General features: G+C 35.2%; 2 protein-coding genes across 10 annotated transcripts in view; one reads left to right on the forward strand and one right to left on the reverse strand.

Moving 5' to 3' along the window:
• Window positions 1-16,939, reverse strand: part of DAP (death associated protein) — a 305,538-nt gene that overhangs the window by 71,914 nt on the left and 216,685 nt on the right. The window lies entirely within an intron of this gene.
• MARCHF6 (membrane associated ring-CH-type finger 6) overlaps window positions 1-16,939 on the forward strand; it is a 57,448-nt gene that overhangs the window by 24,825 nt on the left and 15,684 nt on the right. For 8 of the 9 annotated variants that reach the window (XM_075142446.1, XM_075142448.1, XM_075142450.1 and 5 more), the window contains 11 exons: window positions 1,846-1,878; window positions 3,571-3,622; window positions 7,009-7,067; window positions 7,690-7,770; window positions 9,005-9,073; window positions 9,189-9,263; window positions 10,087-10,221; window positions 10,703-10,822; window positions 13,025-13,125; window positions 13,833-13,970; window positions 14,924-15,125. In XM_075142446.1, coding sequence (XP_074998547.1) covers window positions 1,846-1,878; window positions 3,571-3,622; window positions 7,009-7,067; window positions 7,690-7,770; window positions 9,005-9,073; window positions 9,189-9,263; window positions 10,087-10,221; window positions 10,703-10,822; window positions 13,025-13,125; window positions 13,833-13,970; window positions 14,924-15,125 — 1,065 coding nt within the window. The remainder of the gene's footprint in view (window positions 1-1,845; window positions 1,879-3,570; window positions 3,623-7,008; window positions 7,068-7,689; window positions 7,771-9,004; window positions 9,074-9,188; window positions 9,264-10,086; window positions 10,222-10,702; window positions 10,823-13,024; window positions 13,126-13,832; window positions 13,971-14,923; window positions 15,126-16,939) is intronic. The other variant, XM_075142453.1, reaches the window with a different exon arrangement.

Consider the following 16,939-nt stretch of genomic DNA (forward strand, 5'->3'; position numbering starts at 1 on the left):
CCACCGGGGGCAGGGGGGGAGGGTGAGTGAGCTTCTGTGTCGTGCTTGGTTGCCGACTGGGGTTAAACCATGACAAGTGGCAGCTTAAAACATGTTTTAGCACAGACTTTTCTGAACTCTTCAACTTGGTCAGGTTTCAAAATTAATTGCAGCTTTCCTTGAGGATACTAGGCCAGATTAGGAGCACATAGGTGTTGCTTTATATATAGTTTAATGCTTAATTTTTGTATTCATGAAAGCATTAAACTAAAGAAAAGAGAGAACCTGAAATTTTGGTTAATTTACTTTATTTACATATTTGCAAAAGACAAATGTATTTCTTAAAAAATGATGGAGCATTTTGACGTAAGATTGCTTCTGTTTTGTTTATGGATCACAAATTCCATAATTAGAGCAAAATTACACTGAGTACTGTAGAGACTCAAGAACTAGTTTTTTGTAGCTGCTTTAGAAGTAACCAACATCTGAGTTCAAAGCTCACCCCATGCAGCAAAAAGTACCTGAAGGTAGATACAGCAGCTTCATGTGATTTACTGGCGTCACTAGTGCCTATGGCAGACAGTTGTAAAGCTAGTCACTGTATTCCTAGGCTGTGATATAGTTGTTGCCTTGATGGCAGTGTGGTAGAAATACAGTTTTCATCACGAGGGACAGGTCTTCATTTTTGTTTTGTATCTAATGAAAACTTCTTTGTTTTGAAAGATACTTAGTGAAAAAGGGCATACATAAATTCAGGTTTCTGAACCATTCTACTGTGTATCTCAAGACAAAAGTGTTGTATTTCTTGAACCCAATTTATGTGCTGGGAAATGTTGATGTACTAATTGAAAATATTTTGATGTCTCTCCATGAATATAGAATTCAGTTTCAGCAAACTTATAAACATTTCCAATCCTATGTGCTGACATAGGCAATAGACATGCAGTTGGCTTTAGTATCAGAAGTGGGGTTGGCTTTTCTGCTATTTCATCGTGTGAAAATAGCATGCAAGCTTTCTGAATTTTCAAAAATATTTGCATCTTGGTTTACTTTGTAAAATATGTGCAACTTTAATATCGTGGAACTTAGTGCAAGATCCTGGTACAAAATAGCCGTGAACCTGGTACTTTACAGCAGTAATCATGGAGTAGGAGTGTCTGGATTGAAACAGTAAGAAATCCTTGAAGTGGGGGGAAAGGAGAGAATTTTTTTTTTTTTTTAAATAGATGCTTTATTTTTGGCTGTTCTGTGGACACTTCCTGTAACAGCTGTGCAGAGTGATGGAGGATTTGTTTTCCTGTCTTCCCTAGCTGTAAACCAATTCTGTTCTAAACTTCACAACATACAGTGTAGCAACATTATCCTATTATTAGTTGCTTTTATACATTGAAGGTAAAATATTAACCTTTGACTTTTCTCAGTGCAACATAAACTGATACTTTGCAATTAGGAAGAAAAAAAATTTGCTCTTGTGTTTTAATATTGAGTTGTCTAAACATGTTTTTAAATAACAGTTCATTCACTAAAATCTTTGTCAGAGTCTTCAAAGTCTTGGAGACAAATAACGTATAAATTAATTCATTATATGTTTGGTTTGCCATATATAAATACATGTGTATTAAGATATTCCATGTGTATATCACTGCCTTTGATCAACTGAGTTTATTGTGTTGAATGAGAACTTAGTTTCTATCTTTATCTTGAAGAATTTATGTCCAGGTTCTGTTGGTTGAGCAATAAAAAAAGCTTTTGACCATATTGGACATTAAAAGTTGGTGTGAAAGAGGATTCTATGAGGCTCATTTTGGATGCGTGTTGCTTAGTTTTTCTGATGAGTAAATAAAATTAACTTTCTTATCTTCACAGATGCTTGGACTTGATGGATCTCTGGTTTTTTTAGTAAGTGAAATCCTGCATTTCAAGAAAATCTATAGAAGGCTTTTCTTTTAACTAAACTGTATTTTTTAAAATTACATCATTCTATTTGAAGTCCCTATTTTCATATAATATATATTCTCTAAAGAGACTTTCATATGATGTCATGTTCAAGCAAACTGTCTTTTTTAGGAGTTTCACAGAGTAGAGTTGTGTGTGTGTGGCATAAAAGTGGAATTTCTTAAAAGATATAGGTAACTTTGGATCATATACTCCACTGTAACTAAAAATTAGGTGCTTTAAAAAAGCATACACTGAAAATACGTATCTGTTCTAGCCTTAAGTTTTGTTCTTTATGTTATGATTAAAATATTGTCCTCATTCAGACTTCTCTGATATGCCCTAGTACCACCAGAATACCACTAATAAATTTTTAGTGTAGACTAGATTTTAGAATTTAAGATCTTCAGTTATGTTTCTTGACTTTATTTGGGTCTTGGGGTTTTTTTGTTCCTCCCTAGCATTTTTCCCCTCTTGAATATTATTTTAATTGATATCAGTATCAAATCTTTTTTTAAAGTCTTCACAATAGTCATTCTATCTTGTGGAGCACGTATCTTTCAAATTGGTTCCAAAAATCTTTATGATTACGATAATTTAGCAAAGCACTCCTAAAAAGGCTGTTGGCTTTTTAACACTTGTTTGTGGGAACCCATGTTGATTATCTCCCTGACAAACTCTTACATATATAATGCATATCTTCTAGTGGGCTTTGTTATAGTTTATTTGAAGGGCTCGCTCTGCTGCCCATCCTACCTGACTGTTGGAGATGTCTAGCTCTGACTTCAGGGTCAGAGCAGAGAGAGTGCAAAGAGTCGATGGCAACAAAACTTTAACCCATCACAGCTACATTCGTTGGGTATCATCTGCCAGATCACTTATTTTAAAAGGAGAAGTCATTTATATTTTAAAGGGAAAAAAGATCTGTGCTCTCTTCCAGCAATATAAATTTAACTTTAATGTGTAAAAGAAATATAATTCTTAAATATGAATGTGTTTATTAGATACTGTAGTGGATAAATGTCTCATGTCTGAAATAAAATGTCTCATATTTTAATGTAATGTCTCATGTTTAAAATAATATAGCTTATTATGTCATTAGTGATTGACCTTAAATATTAATATCAAAATAATTAAAATTCCAATGTACTTATGGCTGAGTTCACATTTTAGCTAAAAGTAATCTTAAAAAATAGAGACGTGCTATCGTTTCTAGAGTGAGAGCTGTCAGTTTTGTTAACAGGTTTCTTGTGACAAAGTCCAATTGTTAAAAGTTCAGATGAACATTTTCTCATTTATAAAACAAATATCCACATACATTCCATGTAATTGTTTTTAAGGGTGGAATAATTTATATTGATTTTAAAATAAAAGCTTATTTTTATAAAATAAGCGTGTTAAAGAAAACCTAAGTGTTCTTATCTAGGTAAATGTCCATGAATGTGAACAGATGCTTTCATGATCTGTCCTGCATGTTTTGGTCTTCATGTTAGAGCAAATTTGTTGGCTCTAACATGAGATGTGCAAGTTCTGGTAATAATAGGCAGTTGAGATAAGAAGTTTAGATATAAAAGTAAAGTCACTTATTTAAATGATTGGTATTTATGTACTGTTTCCTTGTCGTCTTCCTCCCTCCTTCCCCCATGCTCCTTGCAGGAACATGTCTTTTGGGTGGTATCTTTAAATACGTTGTTCATACTTGTGTTTGGTAAGTATCATTTGCTCTTAGGTTTTAAAAAGATCCTTCTTGATGAAGTGATAATGCAGGTTAATTTTAAGGCTGTCTCTCAGAATAAATGAAGTTGTGACATCTAAAAATGGAACCACAAACCAACTGGGAATATGAATAACAAATCTTTATTGCTTCTCGTTTTGTCATTTTAATTCCTTTAAGTGAATACGTTTAAAATAGGAAATCTACCAAAAGCTTAATGATGTCAACCAAAGCACAGAAAATAGTATCTGTTTGGAATACTGTTAAATTAAAGGAGGAACCTCCTGGAATTTAATTTATGAGCAAATGCAGTACTTTTAGGAATGGCTAGGATATTTTTTTTTCTCCTTATAGTTTTTGCTAGATATAGTTAAATTACTTTTTCCATCAAGAATCCATTTTTGGAGCTCAATTGGGAGGGAGGGGAGCACGCAAGAATGTAGCTGACTATGTAGAGTTGTCAAATATACTTTCATTTTGTGTCCAAAATTACTACGGAACAACTTTCCTTAGTTCATACAACTTAGACTGACTTAAATTTTAGAAAATAGTCAAGTCTAATCAGTGGTGTATTTTACTTTATTTTCATTTCTCCTTCCTGTAGATGCTGAAGCTGAACTGCAACTTTAAATCTTTGCAAGACTCTTTCTATTTCTAGTACAAGATAGGAGTATTTCAGTGTTCTGTCCATGTATAGTTAGTGCTAGGAAAATTTCTTGGACATAAACTTGTCACAGCTTAAAAAAAAAAAAATTAAAAAAAAAAAATCCTTAAACCGTAGGTGTATATTTCTCAATCATTTGAACCCTAAAAGAAAAACGTAAAATGCCTGCCTAATTGTAAATAGCAGTAAGCTCCCCCTTGAGAGTTTCTGGAATTCCTATTTTATATTTGCTTCTTATAATAAGTAGGGTAAATTTGTATTTCCACTCTGGTTTTACTGCAGAAAGGGGGATAACAAATTTAGAAATATATATTGGTTTTTTTAAGACTCTCCTGAGAGGCATTAGACTGTGATTCAGGTTTGTTTTTTTTTTTTTTTTTTGTACCTTACGCCTGTTGAGTGACATGGGAGAATAATAGCTCTTCCCTGTGCCTCAATTTTGCCTGTTTTGCTGCTAACAGAAGCTTTTGGATTATGGTGCTCGAGCTCGTTAGTGTTGTTAATTTGACACACCTGTGTGCAGAAGCAGCAGCATTTTAGTGACAAGATAGAGCATTTTATACACTTGAAGAGATACTGGACACAAAATTTCCCTTGCTCTGAATTACCAGTTTAGAAAGGGATTGGTTGTGTTGCTTTGTTTTTCAAGTGGTCTTTCTTGGCAGAAGAGTTTGAGCTTTAAAAACTGACATCATACTGTAGATAAGAAATTTTTGCTGGCAAAGTAAAGCTCACAATATTGAACCAGTGATTTGAGCATCGAGTTACTGCAATGAATCAGCAAATCAAAAGAAAATAAAAAGAATTATCATGTATATTTAATTCACAAAAAGCTATAACTGTTCTAATAAGAGTTGGAAAATACTTGAATTATTTCTTTCTGATAATTAGTCTATTCTAATCTGTAGTTATCAGAAGTTAATTAGGTTTTTTAACTGCTATAAAATTTAGGCTTTTTTAATAAGTAGATAATAACTATGAAATTTCTAAATCCTTGATTTAAATTCAGTAATAAGTGAGTAATAAGAATAATTAGTAAGGTTGTCATACAGATGTATTTTCAGTAGCTCTAAGTGTGCTTTACCAAGAGGGAAACTAACAAGTAGAGAAGGGGAATGACTTCCCCAAGCAAGCAGGAGATCTGGGAATTTAATTTGTGCCTCTCAAGCCTATTTTTAGTATCTTTCCCACTGAGTAATACTGCCTAATTTACAACTGCCAAATCTCTAGTTATTTGTAATCACAGTCCTGGTGAGTTCAAATGTCACAGGAGGTACTTTCTAAAAGATAAAACAAAGGAAAGCATTTGGAACCTTAATTACTGGTCCAGAAATTCTCCTATGATGTTCTCTTGGACAAGTTAATTAAGTTCAACTTAATTCATATTTTCTATAGTTTGTACTCCTTCATGCTTTTTATTAAAAGGGATCTATTAGAAATTCTCTATTAAATAAATGTATTTAAAAAACATTATAAAATCTGCAGTATAATCTCATAAAACATTGTCAAAAAGATACAACTTTTAAGTCATGAGTCTGATGTCTATAGGAGTTGACTGTGGGTTTTTTTTTTTTATCTCACTTTTCTTTCTCTTGTTCTTACTGGGCAGGAAGAGCTCAAGTCCTCCCTTTATCTTTTACATTTTTGCTATTCCCAGTAACTGCTCTTTTCTCTGAAAGGAACATAAATTAAAACTTTATGATCATTGATTAGGGTAATACAAGTCCTGCTAAATGTTTTCCTAGGTTTTTTTACCTGTTGGTTATATGGAAATGAGGAGGAGAGAGAAAATCATCAGGCTTTTCATTTGAGGGTATGTTTCGTCTACAGTAGTCCCCAGAGTGGATTATCATAATATAATGAAGGCAATGTAGGTGAAAATAAAAGCTTGCAGTTACTGCAGCCCCTTTACTTTCTATTGATTCCCTCTGCTCCTGTAGGAAAGTGTTGTTGAATTCTGTTCTGATGTTGAATTGGAGACTACAGAGTGAGCTAAAACAGCTACTTGATCCTGTTGCAAATACACAGGTGTCCAAAAATGGGGAAAGTGCTGTGTTTTTAATTCATTCCTCCTGAGACCTCAGAATTGGCAAGAGTGAGTTCTTGGGAATGATGACAGTTCTTAGTACATTAATTCAAAGTAAAAGACTTCTGAATTGCTCTTCATCCCTTCACTGGAGCATCATCTTTCTCCTCCTCATCTTCTCTTCCCTTTGCAAATTTCTGCAGGGCTTGTATTTTTCACAGTATTCTTGAGAATTAAAGCACTAAAACTGAAACCTTGCTAAAGCAAGTCCCATCTGACCAAGATGTAAAATGGCTTCTTAAGTCTCTTAGTGCATGGGAAAGAGTGAATATACAGAACAGGTTCCTACAGCAGTCTATGAGACCAATAGCACCCTGGTACTGAGAAATTTAATTAATTTACACACAGCAAGATGAACTAAGAAGGAAAAGACTGTCCTTTTATTCTGTGTAATTTTATATAGTTTGTAGTCTTTCAGTGTGAATTCTGATCTGATTTTCAGTGTTTGTAAAATTATAGAAATACAACACTTGCAAATATTTGCACAGACAGTAATTTTTTTTAGTTGTTTTCACAAAATTGATGAGAAGTAGAACAATTACCATGTTACAAAACACATCCTGCAAATAAGGCTCCATTTAGCAGTTTTCATGGCCTTTTTTTCCCCTTCTTTCTGCTTACGTTATGCAGCATTTTGTCCATACCACATTGGTCACTTCTCCATTGTTGGCCTGGGCTTTGAGGAATATGTAAGTACTGTTTTATAATTTCAAAATGAAAGAAATGCCACTGTTTATTTAATCACAATATTTTTGTAGCATCCTCCCACTTTTATTTGTGATTGCGAAAGTAACCTGGAGTGTGTCTCATTTTTTTTTCTCCTCAAACCTTTTTCAATCTATGATTAAAGATGTTCTCTCACTCTTTCACACTTCCTCCATTATTTACATTTCAAGTGAGGTTTCCTCCTTTTACAAAAAAACACGTATGTTTTGGGGGTTTTTTGACAGCCTCTTGTTCCTCAGGTACATTTTTAATTTGTGTACTGGGTAATTTTCATAGTTGATTATAATAGGTAGTGAAAGCTAGGAGGTAGTGAGGCAGTGTAAAGTGACACTTTTTGTTTCATATATAGAGGTTATTTCATGTTTGAAGAAAGTAGTTGTTAGACTTTTCCAGTAAATGTAAATATTTTCTACTCTTGATGGAGATACCAAAAAAGTAGTAGATCATTAAACATGTAAAAACTAAAGAGAAACTTGTCATTCTTCTTGAAGAGTTGAGATTTGGAATTTATCTTAATTACATCAAAAGGAGATGTAATCTTTGAAGAGACTGATAAACTTTTCCCTTTTTTTGCCTCCCCTCCAGGTTCAAGCATCTCACTTTGAAGGCCTGATTACAACTATAGTCGGATATGTTCTGCTAGCAGTGACTCTAATTGTTTGTCATGTATCCTTTTGTCAGGAGTTACCTGGTTCAGATTTTACATGTATATCATTTTTCTGGCTATATTTTGAGGAGTCACAGACATGATGGAGATGCAATTAATTTACCATTTTGCTCTGCTCTTTTGCTGAAATTAGAAGAAAAGGTCTCTTCTGTTCTCTTGGCCATTTAAAAGTTGTCAGTGTGACTGCATTCTTCAGAACACTTGCACGTATTTAACAACACAAAATCATAGGCTTTTATGCTTCCTTGAAGGCCTCCAACTAAATTTTGAAGGGCTGTCTGAGAAGATGAGTGTAGAACCATCGTTTTTTCATCACTGTCCTTACACTATTGCTGTGGGCTGCGTAGTTGCAGCAGAAAGAGAAATGGGATTATGAAAATATGTAGGGTACGTTGCGAAATTTATTCACATCTTTTTGATCCTGCCAGATCTTTAGAGGGTGGATTGGTTTAGTTTCTCTTTTTATGTCTTTGAACTCTTGAGAGTTTGCAGCAAGGATTTCTTTCAGGTGATAACCCTCATTATTACAGAGAAAATTAAGTAACGGCAGAGTCCTGAAAGCTAGAAGGATTTGGTCACAAGGAAAAAGTCTACATTCTAGCTGCATGTTTTTGAAGGGACAAGACCAACTTCAATTTGAAAGAATAAGCATTCGTTAGCAGTTTTCTGTTCAAGAGTACACAAAGCTTACATCAACTTCAGACCGCACTATACCAATGTGCAGTGCAAATGTGGTAAAACAATTGATTGGCATTGCTCTGTTTTGCCTCCTGAAAGAAAACAAACCCCCCAAACTGTAATATGTATCCAGCTTTTCTTGGAAAAGGTGAGAATTTGTTTCAGACTGCATGAAAAGGAAAACTACCATTAAAGGTAGGCCTTCAGTTTTGAAACTTGCTTACTCGTGGCAGACGTTTTCAAAGGCAACTGTTTATTTCTTCAGAAAACTTTTGGATGCTTAATTTAAGAAGGGTGGTAGTATTATTACTTATTTATTTATTTATTCATTTATTTTATATGCATGTTTGTGGGGTTATCCAGCACATCATACTGTGACTTCCAGAGTCACAGCCAATTTGAAAATAGAGCCCTGATGAAATACATACTTCCTATTTCACTTCTGTCTTTTATAAAATTTCCTGTTGCTAAAAGTCACATAATATAGTATTTCATATTTATCAAACTGTGTTATAAAGTATTCTTCAGTATTATTTTCTTGACAAAACTATCCAGGGTTTGGCAGCACTTGTTAAGTTCCAGCGATCACGTCGTTTATTAGGAGTTTGCTATATTGTTGTCAAGGTAATCCTATTTTTTGTGTGTAGCAAAAAAACCCTCTCAATTTAAGCTTACATTTTAATTTTCTTAGCAATTTCTGTTAAACTAGTGAGATGTTCTTTTCTCTTTTTTCCTAAAGGTTTCCTTGTTAGTGGTGGTTGAAATTGGTGTGTTTCCTCTCATCTGTGGCTGGTGGTTGGATATATGCTCTTTGGTAAGAATGGAAGTAAATGGGATAAAATCTTTAACGGTGTTTATATTTAAAGGAAAAAAGGTTCTGATGGGAAAAGGGTTGTCAATATGAGTTTGACAGCACTTTTCTGTTTTTATAAACATAGTGTTGCCAGAGGGAAGGGGTTTTTTTAGGTACTGCTTAATGCTAATTTTGTTTTCCTTTATGTTACTAAATACAAATTAACATGCTATTATTAAAATCATAAGATTCTAATCCTTTTTACTGCATTTACAAGGCCATTGTGATAATGAACTTACTTATAGGCAAACTTGTGTACTGAATAAACTTCTTTATGTAGCCATTTTCTGTGAAATGGTAATGACTTCATATTTTAATAGTTGTCCAGTCTCTTTCTGTTTTGAAAAAGATACATGCTGTGTTTGCTTGGAATTGAGAAGGACAGTTTTTTCTGTCCTGAAAAAAAATTAAGTGATTAATTTCAAATGGAGAAAATTAATTTCTTCTAGCCTTAGTAGAAATAGAATTTTACTTAGGGGAATAAGTATTTGCTTCCATCACAGGGCCACTTTCTTTCAACTGATTTATAACTTATGTAGTGTATGTTATGTTTGAGTTGACTTCTTTCTTTCTGTCAGAAGAAAGAAATTGATCTTTATTTGCTGTTATTACTGTAAATTATTCCCTTTTCCCCCCTAATAAATGCTTATTATTTATGTGTTAGCATGAGGCAGACATTTAAATTAAATGCCTAGTAGTATATATGAACTAGGGTAAACAAAATGAGTAACTGTGTGGAGGTTTGTGAAACTTCATTCATATTTGTTTACTACTTACCTTCTAGGAGATGTTTGATGCCACTTTGAAAGATAGAGAATTGAGCTTTCAGTCTGCCCCAGGTACCACAATGTTTCTGCACTGGTTAGTTGGAATGGTTTACGTCTTTTATTTTGCATCTTTCATTCTTTTACTGAGAGAGGTAAGTCCATAAGAACAAGATTGGTATGTAACATAGTTAGAGAAGCTTGCATGTTGAACTGTTAGTTAAATCTTTCATGTGTGGATGTTGCTGCTACTGTGTTTTGTGCCTTATGTAAAAAGAAACACACTGGTACTTACTGCAGTGGAAAATTAGGATTTAAAGTATATTTTACTTAAAGATTTTTAGTTTACAAAGAGCCCTTAAACATGGGTGTTGCCTTCAAATGAATCTAAATACATTTCAGTTGTTTAAGACTGATTAATACTTGAGAATTAAGCTTGTAATTGGTTATTATTGCTTCTCAACTTCTCTATGATAATGCTTCCTTCTATTTCTGTACCATTTCATTGAACCTTGTTCAACAAATACCCCTATTATGTTTAAAACTTACTTGCTGCAGCAGTGTTACCCAAAATGAAAAACAAAGAACACAAAGATAATTTTCTCTTCATATATTGTTTTCTATTACCTACTTCAGGTATTGAGACCTGGCGTCTTATGGTTTCTCAGGAATTTGAATGACCCAGACTTTAATCCTGTGCAGGAAATGATTCACTTGCCCATTTATAGACATCTCAGGAGGTTTATCTTATCAGTGGTAAGGACTTTTCTCAAAAATCTCTTTATTTGGAAAGAAAATTTCATACCTTAGCTCCCATACATTAACTTAAATATGACTGCGTATTTAAGGAAAAACATTTTCACCATGAAGGTGATTAGACACCGGAACAGGTTGCCAACAGAATCTACATCTTTTGAGATGCTCAAAACTCAACTGGATAAGGTTCTGAGCAACCTGATGTAACTGGGTGTGCTCTGAGCAGGGGGTTGGGGTAGTTTACCTCTAGAGGTCCCTTCCAAAACAAATTTTTCTGTGATATAGTCTCCTTATGCAAAAATCATAGGAAATGTTTGTGTTCAGCCAAGTCTTTATTATTATGGATATTGTAAATCATGTAACTCTTTCGTGATGCTCTTAGTTATTGCAGTAAACATTGTGTGTGTCCAATTCAGCTAAAGTAGTGCAGCAGGGGTAAAGTAACTTTCCAGTTAAGTTTTGGATTGGATGATGCTGATCTAGCCAGTGGAGTCTGTTTCCAGATTGTCATTGTAAGATGTTGAAAACAAAGGAAGTTTTTTCCTTTTGCTTGTTTGTCAGAAGTTTGCCTAGCATGCAATAAGGGAAGGGTCTCAGGCTGTCTTTGACATAAATGTCACATCAACTGTGAAAACTGATATACCAGAAACATTATTATTTGATGTACTGTATTAATACACCTAAAGTGCTTTCAGCAGTGAAAGCTCTTAGAGAGATCTTAGTTCTATTAGAGAGCCCTTCAGTACATGAGAGGAGCGACCTGTCCACCTTTCAGAGTGTTTTCTGCTTAGATAATCATCGGGCTTTAGCTGCCTGAAACTTTGTTTCACAGCAAGTAGCCCAAATACAACCAAAGATCTCCTTGTTACTTAAGGTCTTAGAGATATGTTCTCAGACTGCGTCGGACTGCCAGTTACTTGAACTTCGCCTTTTGATTTGCTTAGCTAATTAATTCAGAACTTTTACCAGCCTCATGCTAGAATATGGGACCCAGAATGGTGATCATTTACCGCTTACCATTTCAAAAAACAAGTCACACTTTTCAAGTTGTGTTTCTTTCTCAATATTTTTAAGAAATTTCTTTTGTAGAACATAAATAAGAAGAACGGGATTTGATTTTTCTTTTTTACATAGTTAAACACAATTTTTTTGTATTTTTAGTCTCTAGTGGTCTGTTTATATGAAGAGTAAGAATGTGTTTAAGATGTACTTGATTCTTAATCTGGTTCCTTAAGGAAACAGGATTTATAAAAGTGTATGGTCTTCATGCACCTGATCTCCCCTGCTAAATTTTGATCTTTCAGCCAATTTAAAATGTGAGGAAGTAGAAACTGAAAGATCTTTTGAGGCTTCTACAAGTTGCTTGAAAACTCAGCCACTAAGAAAAGAGAGGAATCCAAAATCAGTAATGGCAGTGCTGGGGGAGGGGGAAGAAAGTAGAACTGTCTGACTTTATCCTAACGGTCAGCTGGCCAGTCGGTGCTTATTCAGCCGCAGTCCTATTTGGCAAGGGCATCACAGCGTACTGGTCTGCTTGGGATGGAGTTACTTTTCTTCATAGCGGCCCACGTCCTTCTGGGCTTTGGACTAGTGGCTGAAACAGTGTTGCTAACACACAGCTGTTCTGGATATGGCTGAACAGTGCTTGCACAGCATCAAGGCTTTTCCTCTGCCCTGCTCTGCCCTGCTCCCTCACCCCTCCAGCGAATAAGCTGGGTGTTGGGAGGAGGGTATACCTGGGACAGATGACCCAAACTGACCAAAGGGGTCTTCCATACCATATGACATTGTGCTCAGCGGTAAAAGCTGTGGGAGAGGAGGCGGGGGGGATGTTCATGGTTATGGCGTTTGTCTTCCTGAGCAACTGTTAACATGTGCTGAGGCCCTGCTTTCCAGGAAGTCGCTACTCATCTGTCTGCTGATGGAAAGTAGTGACTGAATTCCTCTTTTTGTTTTGCTTGCATGCACAGCTTTTGCTTTCTCTATTAAACTGTCATCATCTCAATCCACGAGTCTTCTTGCCTTCCTTCTATTTTCTCCCCATTTAGCCAGAGAGGGGAAAGAGCAAGCAGCTGGGTAGATGTTTGGCTGTTAGCCAGGGCTAACGCACCACACACAGGAAACATGTCAGAGAGATGGGTGGGAAACTAGGTTTGGTTGTTTCTACTATTCGGACTAACTTGTTTAACTTCCTTGTTGCAGATTGTCTTTGGATCAATTGTACTGCTCATGCTCTGGCTTCCTATACGCATTATTAAGTATCTCCTGCCTAACTTTCTTCCATATAATGTTATGCTGTACAGGTAAGCATTTAATTTAAAAAAAGATGTTTTTTCAGTCTCCCTATAACAAGAAAAATGTGTATTTGCACTCTTTAAGCATTAATGTGACATTGTTTGGTGTGTTTTGTTTGTTTTCAATTAATCTAAAGTTCTTTGTTCTAGAAAAGTAAAAAGATAAAGGGCATGGATACATCATACAATTTGTCAAAAAAAAAGCTACTAAGAAAAATAAAAGGCATTTTGTATTACTTCCGTAATGATAACTGCTTGGTTTTTATGTGCCCTCAAATCGCTTTCCCCTTCAACTTTTTGATAGTGAAGTTGCTGCCTTGTTTGTTTTTCACATTCATTCCTGATTATCATTGCTTCAGGAATAAAAGAATATCTGTAACTGCATTTCTTTTTAATGATAGCAGTATCTTTGTTTCTAAATAATCATTGAAACAGCAATGACAGAAGCAAATAGAAGAGCAAATCATATTCTCTGATACAATCTTTCTCAACATTTTTTCTTAAATTTCTTGTGTGCCTAAGTGCCTAAACACTCATGAACAGTTAACCTGTGCTCAGAGTAGTATATAAGGAGAAATGTCTGCAAAAACCTAAGAACTGTTCCTGTTGGCATCCAATATATTTTTTATTGTGGTGGTGTTAATACGACTCAGTGTAAAACATTACTATCAGAATGTTCCTTATGTTTGACTTCCTGCTCTTCCCGTTGTTTCTAGTGATGCTCCAGTAAGTGAACTTTCCCTAGAGCTACTTTTGCTGCAGGTGGTGCTTCCAGCTTTGCTAGAACAAGGACATACAAGACAGTGGTTGAAAGGTCTTGTACGAGCATGGACTGTTACTGCTGGATACTTGCTGTAAGTACAGAAAGGCAAAATCAACTACAAGCATTGTGTCCAGCTTAGCCTTTTAACGTGAAAGCAGCATGCTTTCGAGAAAGTTATCCCAACAAGTAGCTTTAATAGCTATTTTACAGATAAATATGTGATGAAAAACTTCTATAGTGATCTCCTATGGAAGTACCTTCTTTTAAGTAGTAGTTGTACCTACTTCTGGTCTAGTCTTTGACAAGTAATTTGCTTAGTAAAAAAAATCTATGAAAGTATGACTAACCGTTTGTTAGCTTCCTATGATATGGAAAAATTAGGATGAAGATTTATTTTTTGCTAAGTTATGTCTTAGACTCTGAGAAAATGAATGAAAGACTTTTTTCTTCTACTGCAATCCAAAATGTTTATTTTAGCTTCTCATAAGGAAACTCCCCCCACCCCTGTTCTCTTAGTTTGCATTCCTCCCTACCCGTGTTCTCTTAGTTTGCATTTTGAAAAGTTTTTTTTTAATTAATTTGTCCATGTTTTGATAGTGTTTAAGTATGATGCAACAAGAGAATTTTGGAGATGATGATAGAAATGGCTTTGCTTTCTCTACTGTTGCAGCTGTTAAGAACAATTGTGAAATATCTCTTCAGCAATTTTAGTTGAGCAAAGATGAAAATCTTTTCCTCTGCTTTTCTTAAAAAGCAAACTGCTGTGAAAATGTTTTCACTGTCTGCCAATGATAAGTGATCTTTATTTGTGGCTGTATTCCCACTGCTCTGATCTGCAGCCACACTAGCATTTTTCTTCTAAATTCTATGTTTAGGATGACATTGAGTACGTTATCAGAAAATGGTTTATTTTACTTTATCAAGATTCTGCCAGTACTCCTGTATAAGTTTTGTACAACTTGTACTCATTCTGGGTAGGCCCATCTTTCTGTAAGATTCTCATTCATATCAAACAGAAGAAAACTGAAATTTTGATTGTTACAGGGATCTGCATTCTTACCTACTTGGTGACCAAGAAGAGAATGAAAACAACGCAAACCAGCAGCCTAACAACCAACATGCTCGCAATAATAATGCCATTCCAGTTGTGGGAGAAGGTCTTCATGCAGCCCATCAAGCCATACTTCAACAAGGAGGACCTGTGGGTTTCCAGCCTTATCGTAGGCCTTTAAAATTCCCGCTCAGGGTAGGTATATCTAACGCATTAGAAGAAAAGGGAAAGACCTTTGAAAAATGGGTATAATTTTTTTTTTTAAGAAAGATTTGGCCCACATGTTATCAGACGTCCAAGTGGTGGGTCCTGTTGTTTTGTGTTTTGTACAGTTTGCATCCTTCTCAAAAGTAGACTTAGTTATTCTCACATATAGCTTTTTTCAACCTGTAACTTAAGACCTTCAATTACCATTTTATTTATAGATGCCATAATGTTGTGCATTATCTATTAGTTTACGTCTTGTTTTCCTAACGGCTAGTAATGGAGAGAAATATAATAACCCCCAGCAAACAGGCAGTTCAGGAGCATCTCTAACAAGGCATGGCTTTCAAGAGAGCATACTTCGGTCTTGTAGCTGAAGTGTATTTTAAACTTTTTTGCTTTATTAAGAAATTAAATGGAGAACTTCTGTTGCATCTGTATTAAACATAGAAAGGTGTAATAATACTTGAAAGTTCTAAATCCCTGCAATTAGAAAGGAAATGTTGTTGGCAAATACTTAACTTTATGGAATAGTATATAGGTCAAACTAGATAAATTGTTTTCTTGTTACCAGAACTCTGAGTTAATCAAATATAAACTTAAGCACAGCTCATTTACCGTGATTTCAGGTATAGCTCAAGAATGGAAGTAATGGCTAAAGTTAGAACAGTGTAGTGCGGCTTCTTAAAATGCTGAATCTACCAGAATTCTCATAACAAAGTACAAAATAAAGCTTTTTTTTTTTCCTATAAATCTCAACCTAGTAGATCTGAAAATGAATTTGAAAGCATTTTAGGATTTCACAGCTGTTGAGCTTCTGGGTTTTTGAAGTTGAGGCTTTGGGGGGGGGGGGGCAGAGTTAATTCCCTCTATTGCTGTTCTTACCCTCTAAAACGGCTCTTCACAAGAATGCATGAGCTGCAATGCTGTTGTAGAGGAAACAGTGGGAGGAAGTAGCTCAGGGATGAAAAGGCTAGGGAAGCAGAATGAATTTGCGCCTCATAGCAGCTGCTGCTATCTCAGTTTGGTCATAACAGGAAGTCAAAGCATGCTCTGACTGAGACCAATTTAATCTAGCATAAATATGCACTTACTGCTGAAAGGAGTGGTGCCGGTTGTCTTTCCATGACAACTGCTCCTTTCTTCCCTTCTTAGCATTAATGCCTATGCTAGAACATACACACGACGAGCTGGATCAGGAAACTGGTCCAGCTGAAAACTGAGGTAATGTGCAAAAGACATTAGTTAGACACGTTTGAAAGTTCAGATAAGACTTTACAGTGTTATTTTTAAATTATGGAAAATATACTTGTGACATTTTCACTTAGACTGAATCAAGTTCATATGAAGTTGCTGGGATGACAGACAGGTTAATTGAAATTAGTTCCCTGTTTGGCTGCTAAGGAGGTAATTAAAATGGATTCTCACTTAATGTGACCTGGCTATATATAACAACTGTAATGTAGACTTGCTGCTTTCAAGGAAGGGGTGTGTTAACCTAGGGACTCATTAAATCCTTTCTAGAACTACTTTTGCATGGGTTATTTTATTTTGTGGATGCCTCTGGATAAGGACATGTGCTGAAATCATCTCCCTCTCTCAAACCATTGCGTAGAATAAGCTTTCAGTAATTTGGGGTGCTGACCTTGAACCGGTGATAATAACTAAGCAGTTTCATATTCAGCTGTCAAAGACTGTTTTTTCTGGTCTACTTACCTTCGTCTAGACATTTTAAGTTGTTCTTTGGAGACTTCTACAGAATGTAGAAATAAAAAGAAAATCTGATTTAACTGAATTTCTTTCCA

Source organism: Calonectris borealis, chromosome 2 (genome assembly GCF_964195595.1).
Source record: "Calonectris borealis chromosome 2, bCalBor7.hap1.2, whole genome shotgun sequence".
NCBI lineage: Eukaryota > Metazoa > Chordata > Aves > Procellariiformes > Procellariidae > Calonectris > Calonectris borealis.